General features: G+C 57.9%; 3 protein-coding genes across 10 annotated transcripts; 1 reads left to right on the top strand and 2 right to left on the bottom strand.

Moving 5' to 3' along the window:
* Positions 1-239: 239 nt before the first annotated feature.
* Positions 240-7121, bottom strand: ADIPOR1 (adiponectin receptor 1). Of its 2 annotated transcripts, XM_027444677.3 has the most exons (8): positions 6972-7121; positions 6576-6793; positions 5859-5975; positions 5095-5266; positions 4190-4376; positions 2879-3066; positions 1392-1585; positions 240-1086 (listed from the first exon to the last, which is right to left on the bottom strand). In XM_027444677.3, exons 2-8 carry the CDS (start codon positions 6717-6719, stop codon positions 958-960), a joined length of 1131 nt encoding a protein of 376 aa, XP_027300478.2. In that variant the 5' UTR covers positions 6720-6793; positions 6972-7121; the 3' UTR covers positions 240-957.
* A 196-nt stretch (positions 7122-7317) lies between these two features.
* Positions 7318-12006, top strand: LOC106019325 (tetraspanin-18-like). Of its 3 annotated transcripts, XM_072028414.1 has the most exons (8): positions 7318-8060; positions 8480-8559; positions 8766-8960; positions 9493-9567; positions 9847-9945; positions 10143-10322; positions 10614-10697; positions 11152-12006. In XM_072028414.1, exons 1-8 carry the CDS (start codon positions 7859-7861, stop codon positions 11197-11199), a joined length of 963 nt encoding a protein of 320 aa, XP_071884515.1. In that variant the 5' UTR covers positions 7318-7858; the 3' UTR covers positions 11200-12006. The 3 variants fall into 3 exon arrangements, with proteins under 3 accessions (XP_071884515.1, XP_071884516.1, XP_027300884.3); XM_072028415.1 differs by lacking the exon at positions 8766-8960; XM_027445083.3 differs by lacking the exon at positions 7318-8060 and having other exon boundaries at positions 8084-8559.
* A 149-nt stretch (positions 12007-12155) lies between these two features.
* UBE2T (ubiquitin conjugating enzyme E2 T) lies at positions 12156-16942 on the bottom strand. 5 transcript variants are annotated; one of them, XM_027445078.3, is made up of 7 exons: positions 16856-16942; positions 16328-16482; positions 15906-15975; positions 14806-14911; positions 14254-14352; positions 13734-13817; positions 12156-12445 (listed from the first exon to the last, which is right to left on the bottom strand). In XM_027445078.3, exons 2-7 carry the CDS (start codon positions 16434-16436, stop codon positions 12320-12322), a joined length of 594 nt encoding a protein of 197 aa, XP_027300879.1. In that variant the 5' UTR covers positions 16437-16482; positions 16856-16942; the 3' UTR covers positions 12156-12319. The 5 variants fall into 5 exon arrangements, with proteins under 5 accessions (XP_027300879.1, XP_027300878.1, XP_027300877.1 ...); XM_027445077.3 differs by having other exon boundaries at positions 16880-16937; XM_027445076.3 differs by lacking the exon at positions 16856-16942 and adding an exon at positions 16698-16844.
* Positions 16943-17043: the final 101 nt, after the last annotated feature.

Here is a 17043-nt window from a genome sequence, read left to right on the forward strand (position 1 = left end):
GCACCACGTGCCCAGGGAAGGGTTTCCTGCCCCCAGCACCCCAGTTTCCTGTTTTCTTTCCGCCGGGGCTGTCCTGACTCACCACAGGCAGGATCCCGCAGCGTGGGCACTCCTGGCACTTGGCCCTGGCTGCCGGTGAGGGGCTGCGCTCCTCGGGGGTGCTCTCCCCAGAAGCAGCTGACAGCCTGAGCAGGTTTTTTGCTGCAACCACCCCAAAAAAACGAGACTGACACCGCTCGCACGACACTGAACTATTGACCTTTTTATTTCAATCAGCTACAGCAGCTCTACATTCCCCTAAAACACTGTCCTTCCTTCACTACCACAGACAGCGAGGGAGCCGAGTACACTGCGGTGGCAGCAAGTCTTTTTAAAGCTTAGTATTAAATATTAAATATTCTCTCATTTATGTTTACATTATTTTGTCAAGGAAAAAAAAAAGACCATTAAAACTTAATTTACGTGAATCTGTGCCTGTGCCCTGGGCAGCAGCACTGAGGGCCGCAGAGCTGCCCCCAGGAAGGCAGCTCTGCTGCGAGGGGTAATGCAAAATCTCCGGCCCTGGGCCTGGTAGTGCGTGACAGCTCGCTCCGGCGGTGAGCTCGGGAAGGGGGTGCTCGGCTGTGCCGGGAGCGGGGCACCCGCACCCTCTGCTTTCAGAAATCAGCATGCCTGGAAAGGTCGGATGGCCGCGGTGCTGCCAGAACACGGCCTGGAGGAGGCGAGGCCGTAACACTGCGGCTGGGGGGCTGCCAGGGCTGGCGCTGCCTCCCCTCAGCCCCAACGAAGTGCACGGGGAAGGGGGTGAGGATTTGGTCGACAGAACTCTGCTAAAGAATGTTTCTTTTTTTTTCTTTAAAAAAAAAAAACAACAACCCAGTTTTGAGTCTTCCTTTGATTTTAGCAAAGACAGAGTTTAAAAAGCACTTAGGAAGCTTGTACTAAAACCAGGCGCTCTCAGAGGAGAGAGTCGTCTGTGCACCCCCCTTCAAGTCCGTAGCGAAACTCCTGCAGGTTCGACACCCCGTAGAAGTGGACGAAGGCTGCAGCCACCACGAGCACGTGGAAGATCTGATGCGACTGGAACTGCGGGGAAGTGAGAAAGCTCTCTGAGCCAGCCCGAAGGGGACAAAGCAATGCCAGCAAGAACTCCTCCTCCTCCACAGTGCTCGGGCACCACCCCAGGACTGTCCCAGGCCGCACTTTTCCCCCTCGCTGCTCACAGGCAGCGTTTTCTGCTCTGTACTTTAGCCTTGCCCTGCCTTCAGCAGCCATCTAAGGGCTGGCTGCCAGCACGCACCGGGACACCCCCAGCCACGTTCTCGAGGATCCCCACCCTTGACCCCACTCCCCAGCTTCACAGCTGCCCCCGAAGCCCCTGCTCCACTCACCCAGATGTCAAACTTGCCCGGGAAGAAGCGCTCAGGAATGCGGGCAGCGTAGAGCCCCGCGCCCGTGATGTACATCACGGCCATGAGGAAGAACCAGCCCATCTGGCCGACGGTGGTGGCCTTCACAAACCCTTCGGCGATGGTGAAGTGCATGGTGGGCACCACGCCGCTCAGCCCCAGCCCCAGAAAGACACCTGTGGCAGAGAGGAGGCAAAAGGAAGGACACTACTGATCTGTAATGCTACCTCCCAGTCAAAACCAGTGCTGGCCCCCAGTGCCCGCTGGGCAGAGCTCGCCCTGCAAGGCTGGGGGGGCCCCTCTGGACAGGGCTGGTCCCACGGGTCACACCACAGTGACATGAGCACGAGGAGCGTGGCCCCGCCAGCCCTTCCAGGAGCAATGCCGCCGGAGTCATTTATTCAGTGAAGCTGCTCAGAGCCCGGGGGAAAAGTGCTAATTAGCAGTGCTGGAATTTTCAGATCTCACATCTAATTAGTTCGGCAGAGAGCAAATGGCACTGCAGCAAGACACCCGTGTGGAGAGGCTGCAGCTTGTAGTGGCAGGAGGAGGGAGCTCCCCTGGCAGCGGGGAGGTTTGGCACAGCCAGTGCTCATTTTGTGCTGGGGGAGCAACGCAGCCCTGTCCTGGAGCAGGCAGCAGTGATCTGTGCCACTGCACTGACACCAGCACTGCCGTGGGGTAACGGTGGGGCTGGCACTCGCACCCTGTCCCCTGACAAGGATCTCAGCATGTTGTGCTGAGGGGGCCGCGCGGCAGCGGTGCTGCTCAGCCCCCAGCTCGGCACCGTCCCTCCCTCGTCACGTAGCGGGGGCACTGCTACGGGAGGGGTTCTGCTGCAGGACCCCCTGGGAGAGAAGCACGGGCAGGGCCGTTCCTCCACGCTCGCTGGTGCTCAGTGAGGCTGCTTTAATCTGGAGGGATCGGTTTCAGAGGCTCAGAAGGGGCCCTGCAGGGTGTGAGCGTGGAGGCAGCCTTGCCCTGGGGCCTCCAGGAAGGCAGGAGGTGCCAGCACGCACCTGGCAGGGGACGGGAGGGAATCTCTGCCTCTCTGGGTGAGCTGCAGCTCCACGTTGCCAAACCGCTTCCCGGAGAAGGCGGCTTCACACAGCACAGCCCCAGGCTGCCCGGCCGCCACTTACGGGGCTATTTTTACAACGCCGTCTGCCTGCTCCAAACCTCAGGCTTGCTGAGTGCCAGGAGGAGCTCAGACCAGCCAGCAGCTGGGCCCTGCTCCGTGGAGGCTCCAAATCCCCAGCACAACAAGAGGCAGAGGGAGACCTCCCTGCTGCAGAGCAGGGCAGACTCCAGGGGAATTCATTCTGCAGATGGTTAGAGTTCCTCGGGGTACCCTGGAGCCCTGCCCTAGCACAGAGCCCGCGGCACAACACAACGGCTTCTTCCCAAAGTGCCTCCCCGGAGCTCCCTCCTGGGGCTGAGGGCTTGGGATGAACACAGAGCGCTCCTACCTGCTCTTGTCTGCCGGTGCTTGGGGGTGGCAAACCGGTCCCACTGAGCCACGATGATGGCGGAGATGCCCAGGACGCAGACGATGGAGAGGTAGATGAGTCTTGGCTGCGGGGAGCAGTAGAACGAGTAATAGAGCCAGGGGACGAAGCTCCCCATGATCAGCAGTGCAATTCCTGAATAATCCAACCTGCAGCCGGGGAGCAATGAGACACACACAGGTGAGCCCCCAGAATCCACCCCGTCCCGCCTCCTCTTGGCACTCGGTGCCACCCAGGCTGCCTGTGCCCAAACGGAGCCACCGCTGCCAAAGAGGCAGCCAAGGCCCCGTGGGTGAAGCTGCGCCCAGACGGGAGATGTTCAAGTCTCATCAGCACAACATGGGACAGGAGGAAGGACCTGGGACTTCTGGGGATGCGAGCAGAGCTGGCAGGAGCACAAAGGACAAACAGCAGCTTGCTGGATAGGCAGAAACGGCCCGGAGGTGCTGTGCACTCAAACCACCACGACAGGATGCAGTGGGCATTAGTTCTTGTGCGTATGGATTCGACTGTTACCCTCCCCTGCAAAGTGCTTTCGATCTGTCGACCCCAGAACCGTTCAGCTGCCAAAGTGCAGCAGCTGTGCGAGAGCCTTCCCGGGTACACGAGGACGCTGCTGCTCGGGGCGCTGCAGCACAGTTTGTTCTGGAGCCGCGAGCCCATGGGAGCTCTGGTGTTTGTGCAAAGGAGCTTGGCAAGTAAATGCCCAAGTAAACGCCCTTGATAGACTTGCATGAGCAAGATCTCATTTGAAAGCCTTGCTGCTGCCCTCCCTGTGCCGCGAAGGCTGATGTGAGCTCAGCTCTAAGAGCAGCACTGATCTCAGAGGGAAGCACTGGCTACTGCCCAGCATTTCCACTCTGCCGGGAATCGTGTTTGTTTTGCTTCTTTCAATTTGGTTTCAATCCAAATTGGATCCAACGGAGTTTTTGAAAACATCCAGCAAACTGGAAACTGCTGGGTCCCACGGCTGCCCAGTGAGACCAGGACCCCTCACCGCACTGCTCCAAGAAGCACAAAGTCCCTCGAGAGCCACAGCCCCCAGGGTCCCTGTCCTCACAGACCACAGTTCCCGAGGAGCTGCCACACTGACGGTGCTCAGGCACAGGGCAGAGCCTCCAGGATCCTGCTCCTGAGCCCCACGCTGGATCCAGTGAATGCTCCTTTCCCCCAAGAACAAAACCTTTTGGAGCACGGCACTTCCCAAGAGGAAGCGCTGGGAGAAGTGAAAGCCTCCCACGAGACCACACGACCCCACTTGCGCTGACTCACTTTGAAAAAGTCCGCGAGACCTTCTCGGAGTGACAGTAGACAGTGTGGAAAAGCCAGGAGAAGCTGAGGCACAGCACCGCACCAAGGAAGAACATCCCAAACACCACCTTCTCCTGGAGAGGAGCCATGAAATACATGTTGGGCCGCAGCATGGTCAGGATCCCCAGGCAGAGGAACAACACAAAACCTGCAGGAAACACACCGAATGTCAGGCAGGAGCAGGGTGACCCAGAACACCCCACAGAGGGTCCCCACAAGGGACATGGGGCAGGACAAGTTCCCTTCCCACACTCAGTCGGTTCCGGGGTTCCTCCCTTACAGACCCTGCGCCCTGTTCGTCCGGGGCAGTCTCTGGCCTGGCTGCGCTCTGCAAGGCAGAACCTGGACATGTCCTGGGTTCCCAGGGAAAGGTTTTGGGGACATTATTTTGCCCAGGACATGTTTCTCCATCCCAGGAGCAGAACAGCTCGCTTGCAGAGCTCAGGCGGAGCCACCACGCAGCAGCAGCAACCCAGACACAACCTGAAGGCCTCAGAGCGCCCTGTGCAGGCCAGGACCCTCCGCAGAGCACCTGGCCAAGCCCCTCCCACAGCCTGAGGCCACCCGATGCAGTTGTCAGCCCCTAACGAGCATGGACAAAGCCACCAAGCTCAGGCCGTGGCCTCAATGAAAGGAAGTGCCCTGTGCTCCCTTCACCCTGAGCTCCAGGAAACCTCACAGCCTGTGTGCCCAGGACCAGCAGGGGTACGTGAGCCTAAACCAGAGATTTCTGGCACAGAGAGAACACAGAGCAAATCCCAAGGCTTGATGTGGCTGGCCTGCACGCCAACCTGCCCCCCAAAGGCCACCCCAAACGGCTCCAGCCCCATGGAAGCGCCACGCAGCCCCACAGCTGCTGCAGTCACCCAGGAGGTGCGTCCAGATGTTGCCCGTCTCGGTGTGTATCCGGAAGATGCTCTTGAAGCAGGCTCGGAAGGACGGCATCGGGGGCCGGTGCCCGTGCAGGAGGTAATCGTTGTCCTTCAGCCAGTCGGGCAGCACGTCGTAGGGGATCACGCGCCAGCGCCCTTCCCACACCTGCAACACAGTGACCTGCGCTGGTACCACCACAGCCAACGGGTCACCTTTGCTGCCTTTACTCAGCCCGGGAGCTTGGGTCGCATGCGGAACAAACCAGCGAGCCTTCCCTGCAGCCAGGGCCGTGAAGGCCCCGTAACTCTCCCCCGGGAGGGGAAGTTGGGTCTTTGCAACACCCAGCACCCTGTGGGATCCCTTCCCTTCCGCCACCCACATCCTGCAGAGCGCTCCCCACATCCCCGGGGAGCTGGAGACAGTTCCTACCCCTGCCTTTAACCCTTCGGTCCCCTGAGGCAGGAGCTGTTCTCTGTGGCAGGAATTCCCTTCCGTTCTGGTCAGGGAAAAGGAAGCCTGGCTGGCACAGAACCGTGCCGAGTCTCAGCCATTTGCCACTGCTCACCGAAACGCGGTGACCACGAGCACAGGCACTGCTCTGCTCAGGGCTGAGTGGAGGCATCCGGCAAAGCCAGCGACAGAATTTGTGATCCCAGTCCCAGCTGGAGACATCGGGGATGCTCCTGAAGTCGCTGCCAGTCCAACAGGGCTGGGGGCAGCCCCAGCTGCCCACCAGGGTCCCCAGCAGCTCTCGTACCTTATACACAAACTCTTCCATCTTCTCCATGGCGTGGTGAGCCTGCAGGGGCAGAGTCAGCACACGAACCACCTCCTCCTCTTCCTCACGGGCTGCTGGGCACGGCGGGTCCTCAGCCTAGGAGGAGAAACGCCGGGAGGGAACCATTCCTGCCACGGGAGGCACGCAGGCACAAGGAGAGCAGCGAGTCCCTTCTCCTTTTGCACGCACCTGGGGCTTCGTCCCCTGCTGAGGGGACGGGCAGGACCCACCGGTCACCGCTGCTTACGCAACACCCCCTGCCTTAACCGTCTCAGGCAGACTAATCCCCGCTTTATCCTTTTTTAAAGGCGGGATTACCAGGGGGGATTTTCATCCTTACAACCAAGAGCCCCTGGGCCCAGCCGGGTCGCCAAGCCCTGGAGCTGGGCGCCCACCCCAGCTGGGACAGGCTGCCGGGACGCACTGCCCGTCCTGTCCCGGTCCCGGTCCCTTCCCTCCTCCTCCCCCTTCGCATTTTGGGGCTGCGATTCCCGGCCCAAAGCGCCACCAAACCAAAGGGCGAGGGCAGCTCCTGGGCACGCCGGGGCACAGCCCGGGCACCCTCCAGGTGACGAAGCGCCCCGCGGCTCCCCGCGCCCTCCGAGCTGCTCACGGGACGAGGCCCAAACCCCCCGCAGGGCCCGGGGCTGCCTCCGGTGAGCGCCCAGCGCGGCCAGGCGGGGACGGGCGGCTTACGCTGGGCGGGCCGGCGGCGCCCTGCTCCCCCTTCTCCTCCAGCAGCGGCCCCAGCTCGGCCAGCTCCAGGTGCGCTCTCTCCCGGTTGGCGGCGGCGGCCAGCCCCGTGCCCGGCCCGGTGGCGGCGGCTTTGCGGGACGCCATGGCGGTGGCGGCGGCGGCGGCGGCGAAGCTCCTGGGGGCCGGTGCGGGTCCCTCGGCGTCCTCGTGCCGCCGCGCTGCGGAGGGAACGGAGCGGAGTCAACGGCACCGCGCCGGGGCTGAGACCGGCGGCACCGGGGGGGGACCGGGGGGAACCGGGGGGGGACTGGGGGAGGCCGGGGAGGCACCGGGCCGGGCCGGGCTCAGGGCCCGGACACCGCCGGCCCCGCGGCGCCGCCCCCCGCCCGCACTCACCGGCCGCGACAGCCCGCGCAGGGCGGCGGCGGCGGCGGCACCGGAAGCGACGCTGAGGGACCGGGCCGCTTCCGGCAGCGTCGCCCCGCCCCGCCGGGAGCGGCGCGGTTCCCGCTCTGTGATTGGCTGTCGCGGCTGTCCGTCTGCATCCCGCCCGGCCCCGCCGGCTGCTGTGATTGGGCGAGGCGCCCAGCAGGGAGGGGGGCGCTCTAGGCCGGCGGCGCGTCTCGACTGCCCCCTGCGGGAGGGGCGGGGGCGGTGCCAGCCCCGGGAGGCCTCGGGGGGGGGGGGGGGGGGGAGGCAATGTCCCCCTCAGGGCCCGTGGGGTCAGGGCTGCACCCCCCCCCCCCCACTGTCCCCACTGAGCCGTGTCCCCAAGCACCAGCCCCAACCTCTCCTGGAGTCCCCCCAGGGACGGGGACTCCCCCACCTCCCTGGGCAACCCGTCCCAACGCCTGCCCGCTCTGGCTGAGCACAAATGGCTGCTCCTTCAGGCAGTTCCCCCTACCCGGTGTCACCGACAAGGCGACGTCCTCCACACCTGTCCCCAAGCCCTCTCAGGCCTCATGGGGCTGGAAGGAATTCACAAAAAGCTCATGGAATCGTACATTCAGGCATTCTCTATTTTCACCCCTCCACACCTTTCCATATATTCCATCGTTCCACAAGCTCTGCCCCGTTACCACACGATGCAGCCCTGAGGGGTGCCCAGGCACGGGGACAGGCCCCGTCCGTGCTCCCACCCTCGCTGTCCCTCTGTCCCCAAGCACCAAAAGGCGTCAAGGGCTCATGGCCCCAGCACTAATTGACGCCGAGGTCGTCCCCTGCCTGTCGCGGCCGGCTCGTCTTTCCCTGCCGGCCAGGGCCAGGTTTAATTACCCCCGCTAATGGCAGCCCGGGACCGGAGACTCCCCTCGGCCCGCCGCCACACCAGCGGCTCCTGTTCCCCATCAATTATTCACGGCTCCGCTCTGGGAAGGGGTTTCTCGGGGCTGCTCGGGGGGGATTTTCCAACTTTTCCGGCGTTAAGCAGCTGCTGCTGGTCCTGGAGCTGGTTGGAGGTGCTGGGGCCACCGCTGTCCCCGTGGGGTGAGTGGTGCTGGGTTTGGAGGGGACACGGGATGCCTGCTGGGGGCTGTGGGGTGGGGTTTTTGGGCTCCAGACCTCATCCACTGCAGCCCCACAGGGGCTCAAGGGCCCTCAGGCTCCCGGCACCAGCTGGGGAAGGGCAAACCCTCTCCACGTGTAGGGCTGTCCCAGCTCCTTGCGGCACTTGGCTGCTGCTGCCCCACGGGCAGAGCAATCCCTGACCTGAGCTGGAGGGCGTGGGGGAACCCACCAGGAACTGGTTTCCTCTCTCAGCACCAGTCCCTGTTTGTCCCTTCTGTGGCCGTGTGCTGGACCACCCCGTGTCCCACTGCAACCAAGGTGTGGGACAGGTCGGGGCTGGCTGGGGCCAGGGCTCAGCTCCCCCCTCTGCAGGGACAAACGCTGCCGTCTGCCTGCAGAACCCCGTCCCCTCGGCGTCCCCATGGGTGTCTTGAGCTGTGTGAAGTACCTGATGTTCATCTTCAACGTGCTGGTGTTTGTGAGTCCCCCTGGGCCCAGCGGGATGGAGGGGTGCAGGGGAGCCGGCCAGTCCCACCCGTGATGTGAGGCTGTGGTCACCGACAGGCTCAGGGGAGGGGTGGCACCGGTCCGAGGGATGGGACCCCAGCAGGGTTTGGAGCATCCTCAGTCCCTGTGACCTCCGGGGCTGGTCCCTGTGCCCTGTGACCGCGGTGTGTCCCACAGGCCGGGGGGACGTGCCTGGTGGGTGTTGGGGTCTGGGTGGCTGTGGACCCGGCTGGTTTCCAGGACATCGTGGCCACCAAGCCTGTGCTGAGGGCCGGCGCCTACCTGCTGCTGGCCGTGGGCATCGCCCTCTCGCTGCTGGGCTTCCTGGGCTGCTGCGGGGCCCTGCGCCGGAGCCGGCTCCTGCTGCTGGTGGTGAGTGAGGGGAGAGGTGGGAAGAGCTGGGGGATGCAGGGCTGTGGGATGCGGGGTGTCCCCAGAGGAGACAGAAGACCCATCCTGGCCCTGTCAGCCCTCAACACACACCCCAATCCCGTTGCCACATTGTGAGACTTTGAATTTAAAGGCCAGAGGGTTTAATGAAGCACTGGGTGGGATCTTTTCTCCCTGAAGCCAGTGGCTTGTCCCACGTGGCCTTTCTGAGCCTCTTCCCTCAATGGCAAGAGCTAGAAACCCCTTTCTGAGCACAGGCGTGACAATTTCTTTGGCATCCCCAGGATCCCCTGGCAGGCAGTGCTTATTTTTAATGTTCTGCCTGACAGCTGTGGTGCTCGGAGATGTCGTGCCCGTCCCAAATTGCTGCATGCTTGTCTCCTGTATCCCCCCTGTCCCCTGGTACCAGGGATGTGCGTGGGCAGGGAGAGCTGCAGGGGAGGGAGGAGCAGCAGGAGTGAGCTGCACACAGACCCAGGCTGCTCTCTGACTCCTCTGTTCTGCTGCCTTCCAGTTCTTTGTCCTCGTGAGCCTCGTCTTTGTCACACAGCTGGTCGGGGCTGTGCTCTTCCTGGTGCACTGGAAACAGGTATCATCCCTGCGCCCTGCTGTGGCGCCCAGCCGCTCTCCTCCCTCCATCATGCCACTGATCATGGCCCTGGGTCCCTCAGCAACCAGCTGGAGACTGGGACGGTGCAGGGACGCCCTCCTCACCCTCACCTTCACCACCAGCACGCTGAGCAAGCCTGAGCCCAGCTGTGTCCCTCTGCCCCCGTGAGCTGGTGGCACTGGGTGGTTGATGGGTGTGCGGTGACTCCGTGCCTGGGACTGGTTCCCCGGGTGCTCACAGGTGGCACTGACCCCACAGATCCGCCCAGAGCTCTTCCTGTCTGAGCTGCGGAGGAACTACCGTGGGGATGAGGACGCCGAGGTCTTCTCTGTGGCCTGGAACACCCTCATGGTCATGGTGAGCAGGGAGGCTCCTTCTGGGACATGGAGCACCTATGGGTCCTGCTCAGGGTGACTGTGACCACAGGGGGAGTTCTCATGGACCCCAGTCAGACTCCAAGCAGCATGCTGGGCTGTTCCCCTCCCTCTACTGCATCCCCAAGCAAAGTCCCTGCATTTTGACAGCATGTTGACAGCGTTTCCTTTCCATTTCAGTTCTCCTGTTGCGGCGTTTTAGGGCCTGAAGACTTTGGGAATGGCTCCCGGTTCCAGGAGCTGCATCCGGGGACACCCTGGCCACGGGCGTGCTGTGCCCGGGATGGGCTCCTGCAGGCAGGCGAGCTGCTGGGCTGGGAGCAGTGCCGGGAGAGGAGCCCTGGCTACATCCACGAGCAGGTAGGGCTGCACGGGCACCCGCCCTGCACTGCCAGGCCCTGCCACGTCCCTGCCGTGTCCCCAGCACGTCTCAGGCTCCTGCCTATGGGGAGCAGCATCCTCTGCCCCAAGCACTGAAGTGGGGACAGGACCTGAGGCACTGCTGTACCGTGGTTCTGCACCGTGGTACCTCCCCAAACCCACCGCTCATGGTGCCCCTGACCCACCCCAACCTCCCCAGCCCTCAGTCTCCCTTTGAGCTCCCTGCAGTGAAGCCTGAAGGACACCTCCAACATCTCCCCTCCTGCCCAGGGCTGCTTCCCCACCTTCGGCAGGACCTTGCAGAATTACATCTCCGTCCCCGGGACCTGCAGCTTGGCCGTGCTGGGCATCGAGGTACGGAGCAGGGGCTGGAGGGGACAAGGCAGGCAGCGGGGCACCTCTCACGGGCGCTCTTTGCTAGGAGGGAAGGGGATGGGGCTTTGTGTGAAGGGACCACAGACAGGCTCTGTCTGTCCCCCTGGCCTCTGGTTGTCACGATCGCACTCAGAAAGGCGCGCACAGAGCAGGTCTGTCTCAGGGGTGTAAAGCCAACCTCCCACCCACTGTGGCTGAGGTTGAGGGACTGAGGGAGCGAGGTTTATTTTGCTCCTGCAGGCCCAGGGGAGGAGGAGCACTGCTCAGCAGCTTCCTCCGTGCAGCATGGGGCAGCCCCTTGCAGGTCACAGCTACCCTGGTGCCTGGCTGGACTGGGAGCAGGGCACTGACCCCTTTACTGTCCAGGCACTCAGATTCCACCCAGTTGCTGCTGCGGCAGGGAGCTAACCTGCTCCATCTCTTTTCATTGCAGATCTTTGCCATGTTCTTTGCCTTTTGCCTTTACTACAACTTCGACTGAGCAGGACACTGGGAGCAGTGCTCGGGGCCACTGCCAGTGCAGCAGAGATGAGCTGAGGGCATTGGAAACAGCAGCAGGCAAGGATGCTCCATTTTCTTGCATATCGCAGCCCAGCTCCGTAGTTCAGGAGTTTTTCTGAGTCCTGTGTCCGCTCCAGGGGGCAAATAAGAATGACCTGGCTCACTTGTCCTGGAGCAGGGACAGGACATGGGTCAAATTCTTTACACCCAAACACGCAGAGCAGGAGCCTGAGCTCTGGACTTGGTCACGCTGCAATCTGCCAGTAACATAGCTGTGATGACACGGAGTCCTGCCCCCAACATCTTCTGGCCTGCTGTACCACCAACAGTTACAGCATGGGTCAGGCTATCAGCGTCCTCCTTCCTCTCAATGCTCTCAGCCTTACTGCCCTGTCCCACACTCCCACATGCCTTTCTTCCACATCCTGCCCCCTCCCACACCTCTGGGTCCCCCTTTGGGGTTTTCTCCATCCTCAGCACTCAGCTGGTGCTTTTCGCTATCCAGCCCCTGGAAACACAACAGCACCTAGACTCATTCCACATCCGAGCTTGTGTTAAATGCTGTAAGCTGCAACTGGAACATAGCATGCTGCTCCAGAGACAGAGTTTTAAGACACAGAAGTTTAGAACTTAAATTACTGAGGTATCCTGAAGTAACCTTTATTTTACAAGGCAAATGAAGCCTTCACTAGAGAAGGATTTCGACAGTTTAACACTGCAAACTAGTTCTAGTATGTCTGTCACTCAGCTTTTGTTCACTGTACATTTTGAGGCAAGGACACAAATAGAAACATCAGTCTTTAGTGCTGTTTGCATTCCTTTGAGAGAAAGCTGGTAGTCAGAAGCAGCACTGGTACTTCCAATTGTCATTTTTTTCAGAATACTCTGAAACCCCCAAACAAAATGTAAACCTCAGGGAAAAAAAAAGTTTATAAATAAAATATAAAGCTTTTATTTAATAGAACTTCTGACAGAAAAGCACCTAGGAAATAGAAAAACAAAGCCTACTACTATTAATATTAAAATATTTAGTTATATCTGTGTAAAGAAAAAAGGACAGCAAAAACAAAGCTGACAGCCACACCAGGAACAAAAATCACTTAGGACTCCAGGCGAGATTTCTTCTCTTTTTTGGTGATATCACTCCCTTTTCTTTTCAGCATGATAGATTCACTGGTGGTACTTGTTTCACTCTGATTTGTTTTCTCTTCTAAAGCCTTGGAAGCCTGTGATTACACAAGAAATAAAAGTAACAGCTGTGAATAATTAAGTTATATAAACTCTTAGCACTGTTGCATGTTCCCAGCCCCATGTGTGTGTATTCACGTACACACCTTGGAACACCCTGCCCTCCAAGATCAGAACTGACTGCTCCCTGCTTTTACACACTGACCCTCAGCTGTACTGTTCCTGTTGCTGGGAACTGTATGAAGAGGGGAGTGACAGGAGAACAGAATAACAACTGTACCCAGAAGTGCCACATACACGCATAAGCATGCATGAGCTCTCTATGGAGCCAGGTAAGGGATATGTAACTGATTTTTTGGAGCAGGTTTAATCTGCTTAAATTAAATTCCTTTTTACACATCTCATCTGTGAGATATGTCAGGGTGCAGACCAGAGGCAGGAAGATAGGAAATGTGATGGCAGAAAAATGCTCCACCAAGGGTTTGGGAGACCAGTCAGAGCCAGAGAACATGTGCAGAAGATAGAACAGGCTTAGCTGAGCATAAGGCACAGCCATGGCAGAACATGGAGTTTGGTAGGAACAGAGCTGAGGCAGAAACGGGGCAGCAGAATCCCAGATTATTATTTTTTTAATCAGTTTTACTCCTCCTTCTTACTTCTTGAGAAACAAAGCAATTATTTGTGACCAAACACATCATTAACTTCGAAGGAGTGATAGTTTTTCCTCCACACAACCTGTCCACCTTTAAGTTGTGGTTGTCCAAATGCCTGTCAGAGGACTGGGTTCTCCCAGGGTGACAAACCCCAGCTGGCAGGTCTGGGGAACAAACACCGCTTCACCTCTTAGTGGCCAAAGGCAGCAGCTCCACCTGCTGTGCTTACAGGTGCTGCACCTCAGCTATTCTCAGCTTGTTGGGTATCTGACTGGTCACAGAAGGTAACATCACACAGCAATAGAGAGAGCTGCCTTTGGTTACTCAAACTTCCTGAAAGACTGATACAAAGAAGACATTGTAAAAACGCCACCCTTCTCTAATCCAGTCATAAGCAAGGATCCCTCCCAGCAGAGAGCAAGGGGTAGAAGTGAGACTCTACCTGCCCTTTCCACCATCCACAGACTTCAGGGCTGATATTTTCACTAACCACAGCAGATATTACAAAGTGAATATAATAAAGAGATTATAATTAAATAGTTTTCCAAGACAGAACAAAAGGGGAGGAAAGAAAGCAAGCCTTGCCAAGTAATTGTGAAAGGCAAATTGAGACGAGAAGGACTGTTCACAAAAACCAAGCTACGCAACTGAAAGAAGAGAGCACATTTCTCACCCTCTTTTGCTGGCTTGCATATTTCTCAGTCCACTCCTTGGCATTTATCAAGAACAGCTGCTTATTGTACTTGTACTCCGAGGACTAAATGTAATGAGAAAGACAGATTTGATTTAACATTAACACTGAGAAGCTGAGACTAAACACTAGGGGTTTGTTAACTCCTCTAGGAGTCCTGGCATTCTGACTCCTCACACCAGACCCAACCTGCTACAAGCATGTGGCATAAAGCATAAACTCGTTTTGCTTGAAGAATGCACACTTCTGTTTGTGTGGGCAGGCCTGAAGACAAGACCTTCTCCATCTCTTTTCCACTGCTGCCATGAACCCCATACAGCATGCCCCAGCTGCTCCAGAGAAACACAGCCATGCCCCAGGCCTGATCCCCAGCTGTATTGCTGTGTAATCCCCCAGCGTGTTAATCCTGAGCGAGTGAAGTGGAAGCACAGCCTGAACCTAATGCTCTGTTCCACCCCAGCCTGTGCCCACGGCCACAAGAGGGTCAGAGGAGCTCACGTACTATGTCTGCCATGAGAGGGTCGTCAGGGTTGGGCTCCGCCATCAGCAGCTGTATGGAGGTGAGCAGCGTGGAGATGTTGAGGGAAGGCCTCCATGCGCCCTTCAAGGGAAGAGGGTGAAGGAAGCAGTTAAAGAAAGCTACACACAGGCAGCCTAGAAAAAGCTCAGGACTTAGAGCGTTCAGATCCACGTGGAAAACACCCGATGCATTCTCACACACAGGCTGCGGCCCCTCTGAGGAAGCCTGACAGACAACCAAAGGCTGCATCCCACACACCTCTGCTGGGACAGCGCTGGGTAGCCCGCTTTCAGAGGGCTGCCTAATGCCTTTTGGCTCCAATCCTTAAAGCCTTGGAAGCTTATACAGAACAAAGAAGGTCACGTTCTAGTCTCTAAACAAAGGACAGGCCACACAAAAACCTCTACTGCTGTGCTCCTGTGTAAATAAGTCATCAGCAAACAGACATCCAATAAGGCTTTTACAAGAAAAAGATAAGGAGTTCATTATTCTCCTCAGGCTCGGCTTACCCATGTCCAAGCAGTGCTACCTTACCTTTGGTGGTAACTTAAGAACATCCAGGCAAATCCTTCCAGCAGAGTCAATGTTAGGATGATAGATAGGGGTCAGAAAGCGAATCTTTGGGGGCTCGAATGGGTATCTTTAAGAGATAAGCATTAAGAAACAAAAAGCTGTTTTTATATTTGTACTCCAGTTGCTTCATCACCCAAGAAATATCATTATTCCCTCCTCCCAGCCATTTACTAAGTGACAATCTTTCCCAACAATTTTGGGGGCAAGCAGTGCCCTACCTTTTATGCTTTCAGCTATGTTTGATTAGGACTTCCCTGAACAGCTTCCCACAAAGAAGCAAACATGATAGGAAGCTTTCTAATCAGAATGAGCTACTTTCCAGAAAGATTTGAGACAAACATAGAAATCCTGTTAAAGTGCTTTTAGGTTGTTTATCATGCATCTCAGGATGTCCTGTATGAAATCAGTGATTCAGCCAGCAGAAATAACAATTATGTTCCATAAATGAAGGGTTTGTTTAAAGATAATCAACAACATTCTTCATGGGGAGGCTAAATGAAAGACCTCGCTACAAGAAGGACATGGAGGTACTCAAAAGAGTCCAGAGAAGGGCAACAAAGCTGGTGAGGGGTCTGGAAAACAAGCCCTGTGAGGAGCGGCTGAGGGAGCTGGGTTTGTTCAGCCTGGAGAAGAGGAGGCTCAGGGGTGACCTTATTGCTCTTTATAAGTACATTAAAGGAGGCTGTAGTGAGGTGGGGTTTGGTCTGTTCTCCCACGTGCCCAGTGACAGGACAAATGGGAACGGGCTAAAGTTGTGCCAGGGGTGTTTTAGGTTGGATATTACAAAGAACTTCTTTACTGAGAGGATTGTGAGGCATTGGAATAGGCTGCCAAGGGAGGTGGTGGAGTCACCATCCCTGGAGGTCTTTAAAAGACATTTAGATGTTGAACTTTGCAATATCGTTTAGTGGAGGACTTGTTAGTGTTAGGTCAGAGGTTGGACTCAATGATCTTGAGGTCTCTTCCAACCTAGACAATTCTGTAATTCTGTGATTCTATCAACCATATCAATTAAACCATATCTGAAATGCCTCACCAGCTAGATGCCATTGCTCACTTACCTTTCAGGAACAACTATCTCCAGGTTGAATATTCCTTTCTCATATGGTGTGTCTGCAGCTCCTAAAATTTCTTTAGGAAAATGAATATCAAAACATAAGCATTACATTAAAAATCACTTGAATTTATCCAGCAAACTCCACAGATCACCCACAATTATATAACTATAGCACTGCTCAAACCCATGAATTAAAATTCATGAATAAAAATCTGCCACGATACCCGAGACCTGTTCCACCCCACAGCAATCCAGTCGCCAGATCCAACAAGTAATAGATATAAGCTAAAGGAACACCAGAAGAAGAACCTAAGCTTTTTTCCTGGAATTCCACAGGTACGTACGTGCCACTCAGTGAATCCAGGCCTAGCAGCAGATTCTAACGCATCCCTCCCTTAAGAAGCAGCCCCAGCAGCGGGTACCTACGTGCTCGGAGGTCGTCCAGGCGGCTCCCACTTTGCCAGCAGGTGATGCCAGGAGGGGGCTCTGTGCTCAGGAGGGAGAGCTCCCTCTTCAGCCGCGATGCTCGCTGCATTGTGCTGAGATCCCGAGGGCGAATTTTATCGCTGCCAAAGCTGGAACTTCGGGAAGAGAACCACGGAATCGTTAGGGTGGGAAGAGACCTCCAGGAGCACCTGGTCCAGCCACCCCCTGCCACCACCGAGCCGTGTCCCCAAGCACCAGCCCCAACCTCTCCTGGAGCCCCCCCAGGGACGGGGACTCCCCCACCTCCCTGGGCAACCCGTCCCAACGCCTGCCCGCTCTGTCTGAGCAGAAATGGCTCCTCATTGCCCACCTCAACCTCCCCTGGCACAGCTCCAGGCCGTTCCCTCTGGTCCCAGAGCCATGAGCTCTGCCCTGAGCCTCCCCTTCCCCAGCCCAAACCCCCCCAGGCTCCTCCCGGCCCCCCCTCAGCCCCCTCCCGTGCTGCCGTTAGGGCGGGGGGGGCCTCACCGTGACCCGCCCCCCCCCGCTCACCTCGGCGGGAAGCAGCGCGCGGCGCGGGGGGGGGGAGGGGGGGTGAGGCGGGGGGGCGGGGCATCCCCGTCGCTTAGCAACGCGGGGAGACGCCGCCCGTTGGCCCCGCCCCTCGGCCCAAACCGCGGGCGCTGATTGGGCGCCGCCTGGCCACGCCCCCTCCC

This window comes from Anas platyrhynchos, chromosome 27, assembly GCF_047663525.1.
Source record: "Anas platyrhynchos isolate ZD024472 breed Pekin duck chromosome 27, IASCAAS_PekinDuck_T2T, whole genome shotgun sequence".
NCBI classification, from domain to species: Eukaryota; Metazoa; Chordata; class Aves; order Anseriformes; family Anatidae; genus Anas; species Anas platyrhynchos.